At 48.6% G+C, this 18,648-nt stretch overlaps 5 protein-coding genes across 5 annotated transcripts; 3 read left to right on the top strand and 2 right to left on the bottom strand.

The window, feature by feature from the left end:
- Window positions 1–569: 569 nt before the first annotated feature.
- T069G_11355 (WD domain, g-beta repeat domain-containing protein) lies at window positions 570–3,585 on the bottom strand (the record flags this gene model as incomplete). Its single annotated transcript, XM_056178560.1, has 3 exons — window positions 570–3,012; window positions 3,067–3,239; window positions 3,319–3,585. 3 exons carry the CDS (start codon window positions 3,583–3,585, stop codon window positions 570–572), a joined length of 2,883 nt encoding a protein of 960 aa, XP_056023434.1.
- Window positions 3,586–6,519: 2,934 nt separating this feature from the next.
- T069G_11356 (uncharacterized protein) lies at window positions 6,520–9,335 on the top strand (the record flags this gene model as incomplete). The annotated part of the gene is made up of 7 exons (XM_056178561.1): window positions 6,520–6,880; window positions 6,966–7,058; window positions 7,124–7,458; window positions 7,510–7,659; window positions 7,793–8,314; window positions 8,394–8,837; window positions 8,895–9,335. The coding sequence occupies 7 exons, from the start codon at window positions 6,520–6,522 to the stop codon at window positions 9,333–9,335; spliced, it is 2,346 nt and encodes a 781-aa protein (XP_056023435.1).
- A 362-nt stretch (window positions 9,336–9,697) lies between these two features.
- On the bottom strand, window positions 9,698–12,751 carry T069G_11357 (AAA domain-containing protein; the record flags this gene model as incomplete). Its single annotated transcript, XM_056178562.1, has 3 exons — window positions 9,698–11,204; window positions 11,262–12,122; window positions 12,219–12,751. The coding sequence occupies 3 exons, from the start codon at window positions 12,749–12,751 to the stop codon at window positions 9,698–9,700; spliced, it is 2,901 nt and encodes a 966-aa protein (XP_056023436.1).
- A 1,324-nt stretch (window positions 12,752–14,075) lies between these two features.
- On the top strand, window positions 14,076–15,394 carry T069G_11358 (eRF1 domain 1 domain-containing protein; the record flags this gene model as incomplete). The annotated part of the gene is made up of 2 exons (XM_056178563.1): window positions 14,076–14,156; window positions 14,249–15,394. 2 exons carry the CDS (start codon window positions 14,076–14,078, stop codon window positions 15,392–15,394), a joined length of 1,227 nt encoding a protein of 408 aa, XP_056023437.1.
- Window positions 15,395–15,879: 485 nt separating this feature from the next.
- T069G_11359 (aldo/keto reductase family domain-containing protein) lies at window positions 15,880–16,981 on the top strand (the record flags this gene model as incomplete). Its single annotated transcript, XM_056178564.1, has 4 exons — window positions 15,880–15,954; window positions 16,044–16,054; window positions 16,117–16,174; window positions 16,241–16,981. 4 exons carry the CDS (start codon window positions 15,880–15,882, stop codon window positions 16,979–16,981), a joined length of 885 nt encoding a protein of 294 aa, XP_056023438.1.
- Between the last annotated feature and the right edge of the window lie 1,667 nt (window positions 16,982–18,648).

Consider the following 18,648-nt stretch of genomic DNA (forward strand, 5'->3'; position numbering starts at 1 on the left):
TGCAAACGAGATACCTGCAATGCATGGTGTTGGCAGAGGATACCATAACGGACGAGTAGACAGACATATAAGTCATCTCCAGTCTGCAAAATATAATCATACCAAAAACACACATTCACGTTGCACGTTCAAAAACTGTATCGCTGTAAAACCCCGCTCTATTCGCACTTTCATTGTTCCATCTCGCGTGTGTCAAATATCCCATGATATCAATACTTGATCCCCCCTATTCTACATGCGCCGCAACAATACACCCAAAAGAAGCCCCCCTTCCACACACAAGCCTTGTTCCGTGTTCCAAAAGAAAGCCACACACGTAGCCCTTCCCTCCCATGACCGCACCACAACAATTGGTATAGCAAAGAAATGTAGACAAAAGAATAAAAACTCCACGCTTGGTATGCAGCCGTTATAATGAAAAAATAACAAGAAAAAGGAAAGCTACCGTCAAAGGCATGAAACATGGGCCGGCCAAAGCAGCCACCAGATAAGAAATGAAAATAACCAAAACAGACTCGCATCAGCTTCAACTAATGCGGGACCTTTGTCTTCTTCTTCCTTCCTCTTCATCATTCAGCTGTATCGTCACTCATCCTCCCCACTCCGGAATCAGCCCGCTTCTTGGGCAAGGACTGATCAGACTTGTGTTCATCAATAATGGCCATTCCCACAGTCGTCGATTCTTGCGACTTGCTTGATCGAATGGCAGGGCCCATTGATCTCCTGCGGTTTGACTGGTCTTCCACAATCTTGGGCCTGTTGAGGTCCGTGACTCCAATGCTCCTCCGAGCAGCCGCCCTATTGGGTGGCTTCAAAAAATCACCGGATTTTCTGTCATCCGCCGCCGCCGTCGCAGCAGCAGCTGCTGCTGCGGCATCGTGGGTAGGTTCGGTGGGGGAGCTTGCGCTGACAGAATATCTCAGCCCCGAAAGACTGCCTCTCCACCGAGCGAGGTTCCAAAAGCTACCATCCTTGTCGGTTTCATCACTTTCCGCCACGCTGATGAAATTGAAACTCGGCGTTGGCGGCTGCGACCCCCCATCCAGTGTTCCTATCGATGCCCTGTTCCGTACGCTACCCGTGGGGCTTGCGAGGCCATTCCTCGGGGGCCGTACAGGTGAGCCGCCTGAGGCAACAGGCTTCCTGGCTACTGCTGAGGGATTGATTGTCGAGATATTGGCTGGAGGTACGGGGGTTTTCCTCGGCGAGGCAGATCGCTCGGTCCTAATCGGCGCCACGTTGAGGCTTGCTCGCCCTTGGTCATCGACGTCTTGACGCCAGCTCATAATTCGGTCAGACGGGTGCTGAGCCTGGCCAGCACTCAGATTGAGCGAGGTTCGCCTAGACAGACTTCCGCTAGTTCTGGTGATGATGCTTCCGCTTCGTCCCAGCCCGCTGACCTTGCTGGAGAATTTGGAACCAATCTCCCACATGTTCTGCTGGCGCTTGGCGAATGCGCAGTCTTGTCGGAATACCTTAATCGTACCGGTCCTGTCGGTTGTGACTATAATGTTGCCGTCCATGTGCTTACAGCGGTTCAGATAGGCCGGGCTCTCTTCTGGCTTCTTGATGCTGACGCTCGGCGTTGGATTATGAATCTCGGTGCCTGTTTCCGACACCTCGGTTTGGCTTAGAGCAGCCTCGTCGAGGCTTCGAAGCAAAACAGGCGGCGGGTTACACAGATCAAAGATTGGATCCCCAGACGCGCTCAACAGCTGCCTGGTCCGTGTTGGTGCCAACAGAGCGGTAGTGACGACTTCTGGATGAGCATCAAAGCACTCGTACGGCTGGCGGTCCTTCATCTCGACCTCTGTCGTATTCGTGTTCCAGATGTATGCCTTTCGGTCCTCACTGCCACAGATGACATAGGTCCCATCGTCGCTGAAACGAGCGTGAATCTGGCTAGACTGGTTCTCGAGGCCTTTAAACTTAACATCCAGCATCCGAGTCTTTAAGCTGTAGATTCGAACGCGAGAGTCGTTGGATGAGATCAACACTTTTACTTCGCCAGTTCCAGCCACCGTAGCCGTCTTGATACCCGTAATTTTGCTGCCTTTGGCGTTTTTTCCTCGTGACGAGCGTACGTGGATCTGGAACTTTTGCTTAAGCCCCTCCGTCTCAAAGAACGAGCACATGCCATTCAGTACCCCGCAGATAGCCATTTTGCCGTCGGGCGAAAACGCCACGGCCGTAATAAATTCGTTGGTCGAGGCCGAAAAGGCCACTGACTTGTCTGGTATGTTCCAAAGCCGGAGCTGAGCATCCAGGGAGCCGGCAAGAAAGAATCGGTCGTCGGTAGGATGGAACGCAATCGACGTGACCAGATCGTGGTGCGTAAACGTGGCGAGGCATTCTTGTCTGCTAACGTGCCAAAGCCTCACCGTCTTGTCCATTGAGGTCGACAGGAGGAAATTGTTCTTGCTCCAACAGAGGGCCAGCACTTCTCCAGTGTGAGCCTCGAATTCGCGGACCGGCTTGTTTCGAAATACGGGTGCGCTCAAACGCTCTCCTCGACTCTTTCCCTGGGCGTCTCTTTCAGCCTCCTCTTCTTCCTCGTGCGCCTTGCGCTCCTCTTCCGTCGACAGGACGGCAAAGACCCGAACGATCTGATCTTTGCCAGCCACAGCAAGGTAGCGACCATCAATGCTAAACTCTGCGGCCCATATCGCATCGCCAGCTTTCAGAAGCCGCGTGCCCACCGCAGTGGCAGGCACACGTCCTTGCGACGGCTCGTCATCCTTCTCTGGCTTGGGCCCCAGCAGTTCCTGGGCTAAAAAGAGTCGATTAAAGTCTCGGCGTTTGCTGTTGTGCGATCGCACGCGGATATAGCGTGGAGGTTCTTTGTAAAGCGGGATGTAACCACCGCCATCGCTCATGACGGACATTGGGGCGCGAGCGCTACTCCCCTCGGTGCGCAGCTCGCCCAGCTCGGAGTCGGAATCGGGCGCATCGTCGTCGTTCTTCTTGAAGGCGCTTCGCATAGCAAGCCGGCTCAAGAAAGATGTTCCCTTCCTACAGCCAAGAATGTCAGCGGGCGTGCAAAGATGGCGCCAGGCGCAAACCTACTTTCGATCTCTGGGGAAATCAGCGAGGCCATTTGCCAGGCGGGCTGTATTCTCAATACTAATGCTCTTCTTAGGAAAGCTTTCCGCCGTTGGGCTATCGGGCTTGGTAGAGCCGCGCAGGCGCTGCGCGAGGGATGTTTCGAGGGTGCCGCTATTCGTCCTAAGAAAGATTTGCTTGAATCATGTCTCTGTCAGTATCTCACGTGGGCGTCATCCAACCACAACAAGAGAGAGGCGAGGCTGAAATACATACATTGCTCAAGGGGTCTAGGGCGGTTGCGGCTGGCGGGGTTGAAGACATGGTTCTAACCGACACACCCTTGGCTTCCTTGTCCTTTCCATTTTGTAGTTGCTGAGTCGGAGTCCGGGACAGTAGAGTCGTAGAACGCTTTGCGATAGGCAGAGGCTGGGACTCTGCGTTCCCGGACGATCCGTTGGTGGGATTCTTGGTGCTACCGTCCTTTCTCGGGGCCAATTGGCTGTCGCCCACGTCCACCGGCGATGGTATTGGAGGAGGCATATTCCATGCTGTGAGTACAATACGACTCTATGGCAGGCGACAACTCGACGGAGAGTCGTAACAGCCCGAGGCGAGAGTCGCAAAGATGGTAGGATCCGAGCGGAAGGGAGAAACAAGGCGGCGATGCGATGCGATGCGATGCGAAGAGGAGAAGACAAGAGAGGAGGAAGCGGAACGGAACGAGAGGCTGACAGGATCTGACCGAGCCTTGCGGCAAAAATCGAAGCGAGTCGAGTCACGAGCTGACCGGCCAGATAGTAAACAGCAGATGCAAAACCGGAAGCAAAGCAGCTCAATGAGGGCAAACCAAACGGACTACGGACAACGTCAGGCCCCGAGTGGGCCGACTAAGCTTCTTTATAAGCGGAAGGCTTATAGCGCCCCTAGAAATCGCCAATCCAGTCCGCAGGCTCCGGATACCTGGTCAGGGCCTGGCCTGGCCTGGGCTGGAGAGAATTTGATGCGAGAATTGCTGAAATAGGGCTTGGCGGGTTTGCGCGCCTAATTTGCTGGATTAGTCGAACGGCAGCGCGCGCAGCCCGAGGATTTGAGATGAAAGTATGACGGATATAGCAGCGGTGGAGCAGAGGAGAGGCGCCAGGGGGATGAAGTGAAGGATCCTGGCAAGCTGAGATATTGGAGGATGGAAGGATTGGAGATGCAGCTGCTGGGGGTGGAGGAGTGAGAAGTATGAATATGGCATATAATAACAATCAGCTGGTGGGGGAGAGAAGATGAAGAAGAGGAAGATGATATTGAAGCGCAAGATAAAAAATAAAAACCTGACAGAAAAAAAAAAAGCCACTTCCGGACAGCCCAGCCTTCTGTACTAGAGCTCTCCCCAAATCCGAGTACGAAGAAAAAGCACTGGAACTGGAGAAGCTGCAGCGCACGCGAGAGCCGTTCCGTTTTTTCTCACCCCAAAATCTCGATACGTTAGCGCTATTTAGTGCCTGTACCCGCTGCCAAGAGGACGCAAGTACCCAGTACGTGTCGCTCGTCGCATGATGACGCAGTGGCCCGCGTTTGCGCCTCGTGGAGGATCCAAAGATGCCTTGGCCAGGCGGTACCGGTACTTCATGTCATCCCCTGCACGCCCTGGGAGCTGCGTGCATTGGCATCCATTGGCATTGTGAAGGATTTCTAGAACGGAACGGCGACCTGAAGGTGAGCCTTTTTGGAGTTGCACACCGTTTTGACTCTGTTCAGAATGTCTCACTCAATAACTTCTACAGTACAGAATACATCAACCTCAACCTCAACTTGTCACTTTTCTGCACGATCCATCCGGCTGCATCTCTTCTCTGATGCCTTGCATGCATTCGACTCCGACCCCAATTATACGCGTAAAGGCCGGATTTCTAGTGGGTGGGAGCAGCGCAACGGTTTCCATTCTTCAACTGCAACTTCGGACTAAAAATTTCCACGTCCAGCGTTGTATGCGCACTGCCTCGGTCCGATCATTTCCTCCCCCGCCAAGGCCCGCTGACCCTGAAAAAAGTGTCAAAGTTGAGCGAGAGCGAGGGACACGACATGCATGTTCGGCGATTTCTTCCATCATACGAGATGCGAGGTATTAATGGCAACTATGATATAACTTGAATAAGAACTAAGAGATCATCTCTTCAGAATGTATTGGTACCTGCAAGGTGTCAGCCCTGAAAATATGCAAGTAATTCGCCACTTTTTGTCCCTCGTTCATCGTTCCCGGCATCTGATCCCCTTTCAATGATGTCAATGACTTCACAGCTCCAACTCCCCGTCCCTCTCTATCTCCCCCCAACACGAAAATCACTCTCACCTAACCAACACCCTCTCAATCCAGCTGCATTCCAATAATTCCTCGGCCGACTAGCCGAGAAGAGGGTGTCCACAGCTGCCTTATGGGGCAATCGGCCAAAAAGACGCAATGCCGGACGTGCATTGGCTTCCAACGGCCGCGACAGCAAACCTCCGTATTCCGTATTTACTCGTACTCTACAGTTTCATTCTGCCTATTGTGCTGTGCCTAGATCCGCGTCCCCTCGGTTTCTAATTTAGGGCCGCTTTAGCCTATGCACTCGGCGAAGAGGATACCTATGTAGTCGTAGTCTTTGCAGGCATTCCCCATTCTCCATTGCTGACATCCCGTGTGTACTCGTAAAATGACGCGGCTGTTGGGCAGCTTGCGCAAGCGCCAAGGCCTCGAATCGAATCGACAGCTTCTTCCGGCAACCTGCGCTAGATGCAATATGGAAGCTTTTGAGCGCGACTAACAACGTGGACACGGGCGGGCGCAGTCAATGTCAAACCATCATCAAACACTCTTACTTTGAAACAGCGTCTGTGTGCTGAAACTGGGGCACTGCATGAGTAAAATAACAAAACTCCATAAAACCCCTATAGCCTCATAAATAAAGTAATCAATCCTATCTCGACGTCTATATGAAGGGGTGGAGGCGCAGACCTCGTACCTATTAATATAAGGTTGTGGGGAAGCCAATTTTAACATCTCAACTCAACAGCGATTGGGCCGGTAATAGCAGAAGCGAATGCGAGGTCAACCCGTAACATAGCTTATCATATGAGACATTAATAGCAACGTCTATATGCAGACTGTTGATGTACTCAACATCCAATTAGTATCAGCAACCAAAGTGTTTGCTACATCCAGTCTCTTCAATGCAATGCGGGCAACTCGTCACTTGTCTAGGCCAATCCAAATGCTTCCCGCAAGGCTCGCTGCAAGGCACTCTTTGTTCCTCATGCATCCCCCTCACCATGTACTCCGTAATTATCCAGGTGGCCAATTGGCGTGCATTCAACCTCCAATGGGCATTCTGCAGGGCAGAGCCGCAAATCTCTCGTAATTCATGCTTGTAGCCTTTACCATGTATCCTAGGTTTAGCACTTTATCCCAAGAGGAAAAATGCTTTGTCTGTCTAATTGATAATCATGGCCGACACTCCGCCCCACGACATCGGCTTGGCTGAGTTCAGACAACCTGCTGAAGAGTTATCCTCTCGTCCTCGGCATTCATCGAAACACGGCGAAAGCAGGGATTTCAGCAGCTTTAGCCTTAGACGACCTGGTTGGGAGTTACCCACTCCTCCCCAACCCTCCTCAAGTCACGGCGAAAGCAGCTCTGGTTTTGGACTACCTACCGAAGAGTTGCCCTCTCCTCCGAGACACTCCTCGAATCAGGAGATCAGCAGCGCTTTCAGCAGCTCTGCCAACCCCGATGAGGATTGGACCAAAATCTCAGATCTTGCCGAGCGCAGGAGGATACAGAACCGCATCGCTCAGCGCAACTACCGTATGTCTCTCTCACATTCTCTTTCGAACTATGAATGCAATATTTTCTCTCCTTTTCTTCTCCTTTCACTAAAACTCATTTGCAGGCAAAAGGCTTAAACGCCGTCTGGAGGATCTTGAACGCCGCGCTGGACCAGAACAGAGTGATGATGTCGAGCAACCTTTGTCTGATAACCCTGGTATGGTGGATAACTGACTGTTTCTTACAACTGCCGCTAACATGTTATTGGCTCTGACCGCCTAGATTGGGATATTACTTCAGTTTACAGACTGGAATCCGAGGAATGGCAGCAACAGAAGCCTAACCCTGCAGACTGGGGCCCGGAAGATGACCAGCTGCTGTTGATAACCCGCATGCTAGGCCTCACCTGGAAAGAAATCGGTCAATACCTCCAATTCAAGACGCCTTACGCCTGCTTCATACGTCATGAGTGGCTAATGGCAGAAAGGGCGGTCGTCGACAGCTGGGATCCTCCCAAAATGCATAACCTAGCCAAGGAATATATGAGCATGCATGAAGAGATTTGGAGCGGGTTAGCAGCTCGAATTGGGGAGGATTGGAGAGTTGTTGAAGAAAAGGTATGAAACGTAACAATATACCATTTTAGTACCACATCTCACGCTATCTAGTGCATGCCTAGCAGCTCTCAAAGCTCTGAGAATGCTAAAGCGGTTGATGGGCGGGAAGGTGTGATAAAAGAGTATCTGAGTATGCGTAAGGAGATCTGGAGCGGCTTGGCAGCTCGAATCGAAGAAGAGTGGTACGCCGTCGAAGAAAAGGTAGGCCTCCTTTATTTACAGCCCTTCCTTTTAGGGGATACATAACCCTGGTGTATGCTTATGCGTATACATTACTTTGTATTTTCGAGGTAAGGTATGCTCTATTGCTGATACCATTTCTATAAAAATTTAGTGTATGTCAAAGGGACTCAAACTCCTCCAAAGAACAGCCGAATTACTCGAGAAGCGCGAAAAGTTAAAACGGCTGAAAGTTCAAAGGGAACTCAGACAGCTACAGCAACCCTCCCCTGACCACCCAATAGAGTCACTGTTATATCATGAACCTCCGCAGTATCCATCTAATCAAGGAATGTGGGAAGAAAACACGGCGGCGCCTTACATAAATGATAAACAACAGTCACAGGTCTTGCAGAACGACCTGATCTCAACTCCACAGGAGCAAAATCGCCCATATAGGAAGCCAACATACGATCTGGCCGATAAGGCAAAACACAGAGAAAATGCTATTCCACCTCGTGTGAATGACAGGCAGCCATCGAGAGACTTGCGCGGCGGCCAAGCCTCAGGCACACCCACACCTATAAAGCCACCAACTAGAGCAAACCGCCTATCACACATGCGCTTACTTTCCTGGATAAGGAAAATAGCTAGACCTAGGCTTAAGCCGGGCTATAGAAGAATAGAATGGACCTGCGTAAGTTCTTATACATGCTAGTAAGATCGATATATAAGGAATAGCACGGGACTGACTGAGCTCCTTTGTCATCTGTTAGGACTGTGGCGTGGACTTGTACGGCGACTTTGTCGAAACTAAGACGTCTGATTTAGATGACCTGAAATCGTCATTAGACACGTCTGTTGATGAGAAATCTACAAACAGCTCGAGTGATTCGGAGCAGTCTCAGACCAATCCGCATCACATGATCTCAAGGTCTTCAAGTTCGAGCAGGACAACTTCAAGCAGGACAAGTTCGAACAGGACATCTTTGTCAACAGGTAGCACTGACGCATCTAGTGTCGATGCAATCCCTCCCAAATTCCTCGCCCTATGTGTCAATACCGGCGGAATGTATAAGACACTGGCCGAATTAGACATGTCGCGTATAAACTCCGACTCAGAGGCCTTTTCGCAGATGAAGAAGGCCTATCTACAGTACCGGGGCGTGCGTTCCCGCCTGCATTTCCTGGTGAAGCCGGTAACCGTCGAGTTTGTCCGCGTAAGCCTTGACTGCTTCTTCGGAGATATTGAGAGAAGCTAACACGAAGCCTGCTAGTTCACTCTCTGGAATTTGCGTCACGGATACGTCTCGGTATGTGATAGACCCAACTCGATGCCCCCCAATACCTGCATCGACTACGAGTTCATACCACCGCCAATGCCTCCCGAAATCTTTGTGCATTATCTCGAGCACGGCGACGGTGACCTTAGCCCAAACCGGTACACCTGGCTACCACGACTCCCAAAGAGGCGGAACCACAAGGTCGTTGACTGTGGAGAAGCGACTGAGGGTTGGGGCATTCACGTCATCGAAGGCCCGAATCGTGCAGCTGTATTTTGGATCGTTATGGTTACCATCTCGATTAGTATATTAGCGAGCGTGTTGTGGACCACGTTAAAGGGCGATATCCAGGGCGGTATGGGGCTCGGGGCTCTTATTGTTGCTTTGCCGCCTGTGATAATGGCTGCTTTTCTCTTTCGGCTGGGAGCAACTTAATAGTATATCTACTATATCTACTACGTCTACTACGTCTACTACGTCTACTACGTCTACTACGTCTACTACGTCTACTACGTCTACTACGTCTACTACATCTATTACGTCTACTATAGCTGTATGTACTTATATAGAAGTAGCTAATACACTCACGCATATAGTAGTAGCAATCTTGACTTTGGGGACTATAATACCAGCTTTATAGCCATATGCGCCATGATAGCAGCACTTAAGTGTAAAGTAAAATAATTATCAAGAGTATTGTGGAGGTAATATTCTTGATCAAGAGATCCAGTAAAGCTGTAACAGCTGTTTTAGAGCAGCACTATGCCCCAGCCTTTAGATTAAAGGTATTATAATACTTAACTATGCTTTTCACCTTTGAAAAAATATCTAATGCGTAGTCCCATAGTTTTAGCACTTGCTCTGAAGTCTCGATTATCTAAGTGCGTTTTCACTGTAGAATAGTATTCCAGAACGTCCTGCGATGTGTCGTCCTGCAATATATTCTGTATCTCCTCTTTAATATCATGTCTGCCATCTCTTGCGTGCACTGTCGATTGGTGAACGCCTTGTTCCAACAGATATTCCACAGTTGCCAATCTCCGGCCACAGGGTATTCGGGGGCGAAAGCCGTTCTTGGAAAGAGCTAACGGCATATAAAAAGAGTAGCCAAATATCGCGTTTTCGAGAAGACCTAGAGAATCTCGAGAAAAGGTTTGAGCTAAACGACGTCGATCTGACCGGGTCACAGCTTTAATATATGGTAGAATAGAGAACTGCGCAGCCAGCCCAAGAAAAGTATTTTGGATGCGCCACCGATGCTTGTTGTCTTGTCCAGCTGACCAATGATTAGCATATTTGCCGACCATTGCCCATCCGGTTGAAGTCGTCTGGAATAGCCTATCAACCTGAGCATTAAAGGAGTTCAGTGAATTAACAAAATCCAGCGTATTCTTAGGGCTGTCTTTGACCTCGCTTGCATGCCAAAGAGCTCTCGCTACTGTATCCCAAAAGTCTCCTTGCTCGCCTAACCCCTGGTGGGATACAATGAGAGTCTCAGCTTTCAGAATACATAAGTGAGGATCGAATTCTGCGCTTGATGAACATATCAGCTGCCAATTCTCAGGTTGCATTGCCCAATCCCGCGCAGTACGGTGGATGAAATCGACAAAACCACCGCTTGTATCTGCGTTAATTTCCAAAATGCATTTTGTTCGAGCTGCGAGTTTTCTTTTCAATGATTTAATAGCGACGTCTTTCCAGCTGTCATCATCTGGAAGGTCATTGATGTTTACCGAGGCAAATCTCGATTCTTCAATCAGCCACATTGTAAACCATGGCAACGGACCTTCAGCGGCATTCAGTACTTGCATCATATAAGATGCATCAAAGAGATTTTTCGGACTGATGCTAGCCCACATGATATCGTACAGAGACGAGATGTCCGAAGGGAGGGCTTTGAGAGTTTGCCGAGCCTGAGATATTGACTGCCCTTGAAGTAAAAGAGCCAACAAATGTTGCACGACTATTGAAACCCAAATGAAAACTCCATTCGCCCTCTGTACTATGTCGGTAAGAAGCTGAGTAGCGGCTCCAGCATTCAATTGTTTCTGTTCAATGAAACCTTTATTGTTCTTAAAACTTTCCGTGACAAAAATTCTCATGTCTCGTTCTGTTAGTAGGTGCATTTGCAGCATTGGGCCTTCATTAAATTCATCTTCAAATTCTGTCCATGGTCGACTTGCTGCGCATACTTTAAGCCCGCTTTGACATTGTGCCGTTATATGACGAATGAATTTGATAATTTCAGTAGGTTGCATGTCGAACTCGTCAAGCCCATCGATAAATAAGGCGAGTTTGATGTTCCTTCCACATGAAGATAACAATCTCTCAAAGGCATTCTCTATATTGTCTGGCGTCCACGCGGGAATGCCTGAGGTGCTTCTTAACACTTGACAGAACGCCCAGCGTCTCGGTGTCAGTACTGATGCCAAATCAGGACATTGATCCAGCACCTGAGACAAAATTGTCCTTTTGAGACCTTCGAGAGACTTTTGCAAAGTATTGCCGGGATTCCAGGCGTAGTACTTCACAAGAAGAAGGCGCAATGGCCCACTAGACTGGGTTTGTGTATCCCAAAAAGACTTTTGTTGTAATATTAGTTTCATTATGGTTGACTTGCCGGAGCCTGGTTTGCCTGTGATCCAGTAAACTTTATTTGAGTCATCTTCGAACCACTTAGGGAAGCTATTCCACATAGGTATGTCATGGACTTTTTGAGGTTCGTCCTCAAAAATCCAAGAATATGTCGTTTCAGAGGTATCCGAAATTGCCTCTTCGCGTGATTGTATGGTATTAAAACGAATATCTGAGGCTATAGCACGACCAACCGTGGTAGGGTTGATCTTCACCAAGGATTCATCAGTCATGGAAATATCCAGCTTCCAGTCATTCGTCCGAAGAAAGTCGATAAGTTCCTTGCGAACCGCAATCGACGCCCCGACCTCGAGATCAAGGGATCCAATTATGTCTTTTGCCAATTGCTTCAACGATAGTGGCCCTTTTCCAGTTTGAATCAGTGGTCTTAGAGCTTTCCTCAGTCTTGCCACGTCCTCATCTACCAAATGATGAATTTGGTCTTGTATTGATGCCTCCTGGTTTGATGATGTCGATTGCGGATGAAAGTCTTCTTCCAATTTCTCGGTCCTTTCGAGTAAGCCAACGACCTTGTCCAGTTTATTACTAAAGTGCACTTCCCATTGCTTAGTACGCTTTGAGTCATCCCTAAGTCGTGCTCGTGAGTTAGTCTCTTGACTTAAACTGGATCTGTAATAGGAAAAAAGATGTCATTAAATCGAACGCAGACGTGCGAGGACGTACCATAGGCCCAGGATCACAGAGTCAATTACATTGCGCCTGAGAGCCTCAAGTCGCCTCCTAATCTCCTCAATATTCTTTTCATTTCTGTTGAATTCCATGATCTCTGCGTCATTCCTCTTTTGGCATTCCTTACAACTTTCCTCTCCATGTGGATGATACCGCAGATGGTCTTTGCAGTTTATCTTCTCCTTGCTCGGCGGATTGATCTTCTTTTTGATCTTCTCAAGGTCTCTAGAAAGGCTGGTGCATGTGGATAATAGCCGCAATGATTGTCCGTTGGCAGGTGTTGCGAGCTCTGAAGCCATCATATTTTCAGAAGTGGCTTGGATCCCGGAAATTTGCGACGACAAATCTTCAAAGGCTCTTAATAATTCCCTTTTTTCATCATTGAGTTGCCCATAGTCAGGTGTTTCCTTTCGCAGTTCCCCTCGCATATTTTTATAATATCCCCAGCCCTTGACAAGGAGCTTTCCACCAATGTCCAGAAATTGGAATACCGCCGCAGCTATCGCTAATGAGCTAAGAGGATCCATCTTGACGTATATAATGAATGTCTGGCTTCGAAATATCAGCGGTTCTCCTAGGTATATCTATTTTGTCCCTTGGGTGTGATACGAGCAATATACGCTGTTTCTGTCTATGGGAAACCTCGATTGGATCTGTAAATAGAGATGTAAATGACAGTGAGCTACAAAAAAGCGGCAAAGTATGAAGAAAGAAGGTGTGCAGCGTCACATTAACCAGCCTCATTTTCTGTAAAATATTAGGCAGCCTTGGGCATTCACGCATAATCACACTAATGATGATTATCCTGCAATTCCTATAGGCAGATCTTCCCTCTCGCTTCCATGTATAATTCACTATCGTCACATTTTTCACAAATCGTTTACACGAATGTCTGCATCAAGGGAAGTCTTCGACACAGATGCTATCGAAGTGATAAGACACACGGAGCCACTCTTAATCTCCACTACCTATATCAAGGTGGGAGAAATACTTCATAAAGTTGCTTCTATTAATTCATACAGTAGTAAGTCAGAAATCCTGCATTCTGTATAAATTATATGGGTCCCTTTGTGATTACGAGGATTTTGTTGCTAATACATCCCATGGCAATTGTATTATGAGACGAGCATGTGTGCTGTGGTATGGTCTAGGTACCAAGGTAACATTGAAGGCATTGACTAATGTCCCATACCAGGTATCTCAGGACGCATGAAGTGCTATAGGCTTACAATGCAGCGCAAGGCATTTTTGGCAAAGTGATTATTTTTTATATTAGACAAACTAATGCTAGTCTGCTGATTGCGGCATATTAAACAATCGAAAATGCGACGGTACGAAGAGCGTGCACAAATTGTTGATTATTACTCCGTGCAGCATGAATAGATACCTATCACGTATATGTAGTTCCTGCCTGTCTCTTGCTACAGATGCATGTGTTTGCAGATGTCGGTCCCAATTTACATCAAGGTTCTCCATGGCGCCGCAGCACAACTGCACCTTTTGTAACAAGCTACATTCTCTTAAAAAAAAAAAGGGGGGGGGGGGGGGGGTGTTCTTCTTCAGGCACGAGGATTCAATGCTAGAATGTTGCTATTGATAACCTGGAAAATATATTACAGCCCTGTAAAGTCAACGTCATTAGTGGAGTACTTTGGATATGTGCCTGTAGGCAGCTACGCAGCGCCACTGAAGCTTATCAGCGCGATAAGAACCTTGAATCTTTGCCTCTTAACATTGGCTTGTCCCATGTCACAGTCATCTTCAAAACAAAAACACTCCCTCACATTATATCGAATCTGCTTCTGGATCAACTGAACCGAGCCATAGCCCGTCTTTGATCGCAGATTCACCATGAAGCTCGTTTCGCGACACATTCCCAAAGAGTTTGAGGACGAGCAGGTCTCGCTCCTGCCAGAGGATCCAGAGGACATGGTGAGTCGCATCGTCATCCGCCCCGCCAGTTCATTTGCGTTTGAAGCTGTCACGACATGAACAGCAGCAGCTAACAGCGCATCTACCCGCAGTGGCACGCATACAACCTGATAGTCCCTGGCGACCTCGTCCATGCGCATGCCGTGCGAAAAGTCGTCAACATCAACCCGGGCACCGGCGTGCCAGCCGCCGAGCGAGTCCACACGAATCTCGCCATACGAGTCAAGTCGACCTTTTTCGATCCCGCCGTCTCCTCCCTCCGCGTCTCTGGTGTTGTCGCCGCCGAAAACGACCATGTGGCCATGGGCGCCCATCACACACTCGATATCGAGATCAACAGATCATTTACCGTGGTCAAGCCCGACGGCTGGGATAGCGTCGCAAAGGCCACTCTTGCGCAAGCTCTATCAGACGACAAGAACGGCGCCATGGCCGCGGTGGTGATGCAAGAAGGCCTCGCCAACATCTGCCTCATCACACAGTTCCGAACCGTCCTCAAGACCCGAGTGGAGAGCGTGGTGCCCAAGAAGCGCGATACGGCCTCGGATCAGGACGCAGGCATGCGAAGATTCTTTGACAAGACATTATCATCATTACTCAGAGCAGTCGACTTTTCCGAGTCAAGACCTCTATTACTGGCGAGCCCCGGCTTCGTTGCGACAGATTTCAAGGAGTACATTGCGAAACAGGGCCGCGACAAGTCAGACAAGGTGCTTACAGCCGTGTCAAGACAAGCGACGATAATACACGCCAACTCGGGACATGTGCACAGCTTAAACGAGGTGCTCAAGAGCCCCGAGGTCCTGGCCAAGATGAAGGATATGAATTACGCAAAGGAGGCGCAGTACATGGACAACTTTTTCGATCTGCTCAAGCTCGACGATGGACGCGCATGGTACGGCAGCAGAGCCGTAGAAAAGGCCATTGCTGATGGCGCAGTCGGGCCAGGAGGAGGAGTGCTATTAATCAACAACTCTCTCTTCAGAAGTCAAGACCTGGCGACACGAAAAAAGTACGTTGCGCTGGTGGACAAGGTCAAACTGGACGGTGGCGAGGCACGGATATTAAGTAGCGATCACGAAAGCGGACAGCGCCTCAAGATGCTGGGGGACATTGCGGCCATATTGAACTATCCCATGCATGACCTTGACGAAGACGAGGAGGAACAGGCAGCAGAGGCGACGCCAGATAGACGGAATTACGAGGACGATATAGACATGTTAGATAGCGTTATCTAGATGAGATTGGACAAATACAAGTGTAAAAAGAGAAACAAGAGAGAGTTTTGTTCATGATGTGAGCCTTTTTGCCGATGATGACTGAGCTCTGAGTCAACAGTCTGGTCTCCTCCATTTTCCAGATATAGACAGATAGATGGCCCTCCCAATGCCACCTGTTCATGCATGGAATCAATGCAGTCGGCAGGCAAGTTTGGCCGTTCTCCCGCTTCGGCGTTAATGTCAACGATTAATCATGCATTCACCCAAAAAGGGAGAAAAGATGCCACAAACTCCGGGCGTTATGTGCAGCACTGTGGGACTCTCAAGATGTGGGAACTAATGAAGTTGCCCCTCATCGATTCGGTGACCCCTCAATAGCGTGGTTGACATCATGCAATGGAAATTGTTTATAAGCACTCTTGCTGTTTCTCATTTGAGTCTTTTTTTCAACTTGTAAACTTGTAAACTCTTTTTAACAAAGATTCGAGACGAAATCAGCAGCAATGGCGCAGAAACTCACGTTGCAGTCGGTTGTCAAGCTCAACTCGGGCTATACCATTCCTCTCCTGGGTTTTGGAGTAAGTTTTACTGATACGAGACATGGCGTGTCCCTTTTAAACAGGTTGCCGTAAACTTGCCGATATGGTGCTTACAAGTGCGCTTTTAGGTCTACCGAACGTATGTCACTCATCGATATAGTGCATTTTGTAATGAGTGATTCGTATTGACATCTATTATAGAGCTGCCGATGTTGCTACTGAAGTCTGCAAGGAGGCTTTGAGAATAGGATACAGACACGTATGTGCAGCCTTTTTGACGCAGAACTGAAATCTTTCACCTTTTCGATGCTCATCCGTGAAATAGATTGACTCTGCTTCCGGATACTACAACCAGGGCCCCTCCGCCGCAGGCATTCCCGCCTCCGGCGTCCCCCGCGAAGAAGTCTTCTTCACCACCAAAGTCCCCGTGCGCGAGAAGCCCCTCGGATACCAGAATACGCTCGATCTGGTCGACATTGCCCTCCAGGAGACTAAGCTGGACTACCTTGATCTCGTCCTGATTCACTCTCCCTACGGTGGTGTTGAGAACCGAAAGGGCGCTTGGAAGGCCCTCGTCGAGTCTGTTGAGGCAGGCAAGGTTCGCTCCATTGGTATTTCCAACTATGGCGTGCACCACTTGAACGAGCTGGAGGAGTACATCAAGGAACTCGAATCTGAGCGCGGTGGAGCAGGCAAGGGCGGTGTTATTTCCGTCGGTCAGTGGGAGATTCACCCCTGGCTTCCTAGAGACGACATTGTGCAGTGGTGCCACGCGAGGAACATTGCCGTCCAGGCGTACTGCCCGATTGTTCGTGGCGAGCGGTTTGGCGATCCCAAGGTTAGTGCCGTGGGTAAGAAGTACGGCAAGACGGAGGCGCAGGTTTTGCTGCGGTGGAGTTTGCAGAAGGGGCTTGTTCCTCTGATTAAGAGTGTTACGCCTAGCCGTATCGCGGAGAATGCGGATATATATGACTTTGAGTTGACGAAGGATGAGGTTAAGGATTTGACGACGACGGAGTATAGCCCTTGTGCTTGGGATCCTACTGTTGAGCCTCTGGACAGGTAAAGTAATTGTCGTATATGCATAAAAATATGCTTCTCTGCTTAGTCTCGCAAATACAAAACTGAGTTTTCTCAGAAAAAATAAGAGTAGTGATTTATGAAGTGAAATCTGTGTGGAATTAGGCATTTGTCGCCTCTCTCTTTGTCGTTTTTTTGGAGATTAATTTTGTTTAATATTGATATAATTGTTATATGTCGTTACAGGTTTTGTGTTTTGTTTGACAGTTAACAATTATATAGATGGGTCTTTATAGATCTAGATGATATTATATATGCTTCCGTCGCCACTCCGCCATATTTATCCGCGGTTAGTCAATCTCTATCCACCCTTGCGACCCCATTTACTCGGTAAACATATGCCACTCCTGATGGAAATTCTGGTTCCATGTCCATTGCACGTAAGATCTTATTCTTACTAGGACTTTGGCTAAAGGCCACGTCACTGGTAAAAATGGAAGAATTGAAAGTCACCGCGAAGCGTCCATCGACAACGTCTGTGGAGGTTATAGGTTTCTGTTGATATGGAGACTGTCTATCGACAATACCTGTGGATGGTTGTTGTTGACCTGGAGAGGGCTCATTCAGAACGTCTGTGGAGGGTTCAGATTGCTGTTGACCTGAAGACTGTCTATCAAGAATTCCTCCGCGGGCTAGCCATTCACCTGGAAACTGTCTATCGAGAATGACTGTGGGGTTTTCAGATTGCTGTTGATCTTGAGACTGTCTATTGACAACACCTGTGGGTGGTTTAGATAGCTGTTGATCTGGAGACTGTCTGTCGAGAATGTGCGTGGAGGCGTCAGGTTGCTGTTGGCTTAGAGAATGTCCATCGATAATTTGTATAGAGTGTTTAGGTCGCTCTTTACTCAGAGGCCCAATCGATGAGCTTAGAGCTTCGTTTAGAGATGCCGTATTGCTAGCTGTGCCTCCACTACACCCAGCGTTGGTGATCTTCGTCAACCAGGACCGCGGAATGTTCCAATCTGTCTCACTGTGGCTGCCTGATTGGTCTTTTTGTTTCCTTCTAAGCTTACGAGACTGTAGATAATCTGTAACGCGATGGATGATGAATACAGCCCCGACTGTTGCGATGAGGGTTGATAAAGCCACCGGAATATACCATACAGCTGGTGTAGTTATCGTTGTCATGCCGAATATGCTCTACGTCCACCTTTCTTTTAGTTCATACGCGACTTAGGTGTGATTCATTGATGGCCAGAACATACAGCAATAAATGAAAGAGGAAGAAATACAAAAGCAAGCGCGTTTAGACGCATTACTGTCTGACTTTGGCCTATTGTCTCGAGATTGAACGTCTATAGAAACACTCATTAGCCCCTCCTGACCTTGGAATCAAGTTTCTCATCTCACCATGTTAAGTAGATTCCGCTGCTGCTCCAAGACCGTAACACATGTTGATTGATAAAATTCGAGCAGCTCCGCGACATCCTCTAGCCGACGTTGCATTAATTGCAAGGATGCGGATGATGGCATTCTACCAAGGCCCAGAAGAAAACTGTTCAAAGATTCTCGGTGCATCCTTATATATTCCTGTAGGGCGAGAGTTGTAGAAGCATCCCGATGGAGCTCTCGAGTTTGATGAAAAATGGGCGATTGGGAACCGAGGCTGAACATGTCCTGAAATATTCCACATCAGTCAAAGATTTCGGT

The sequence above is a fragment of the Trichoderma breve genome (assembly GCF_028502605.1).
Source record: "Trichoderma breve strain T069 chromosome 7 map unlocalized scaffold00008, whole genome shotgun sequence".
NCBI classification, from domain to species: domain Eukaryota; kingdom Fungi; phylum Ascomycota; class Sordariomycetes; order Hypocreales; family Hypocreaceae; genus Trichoderma; species Trichoderma breve.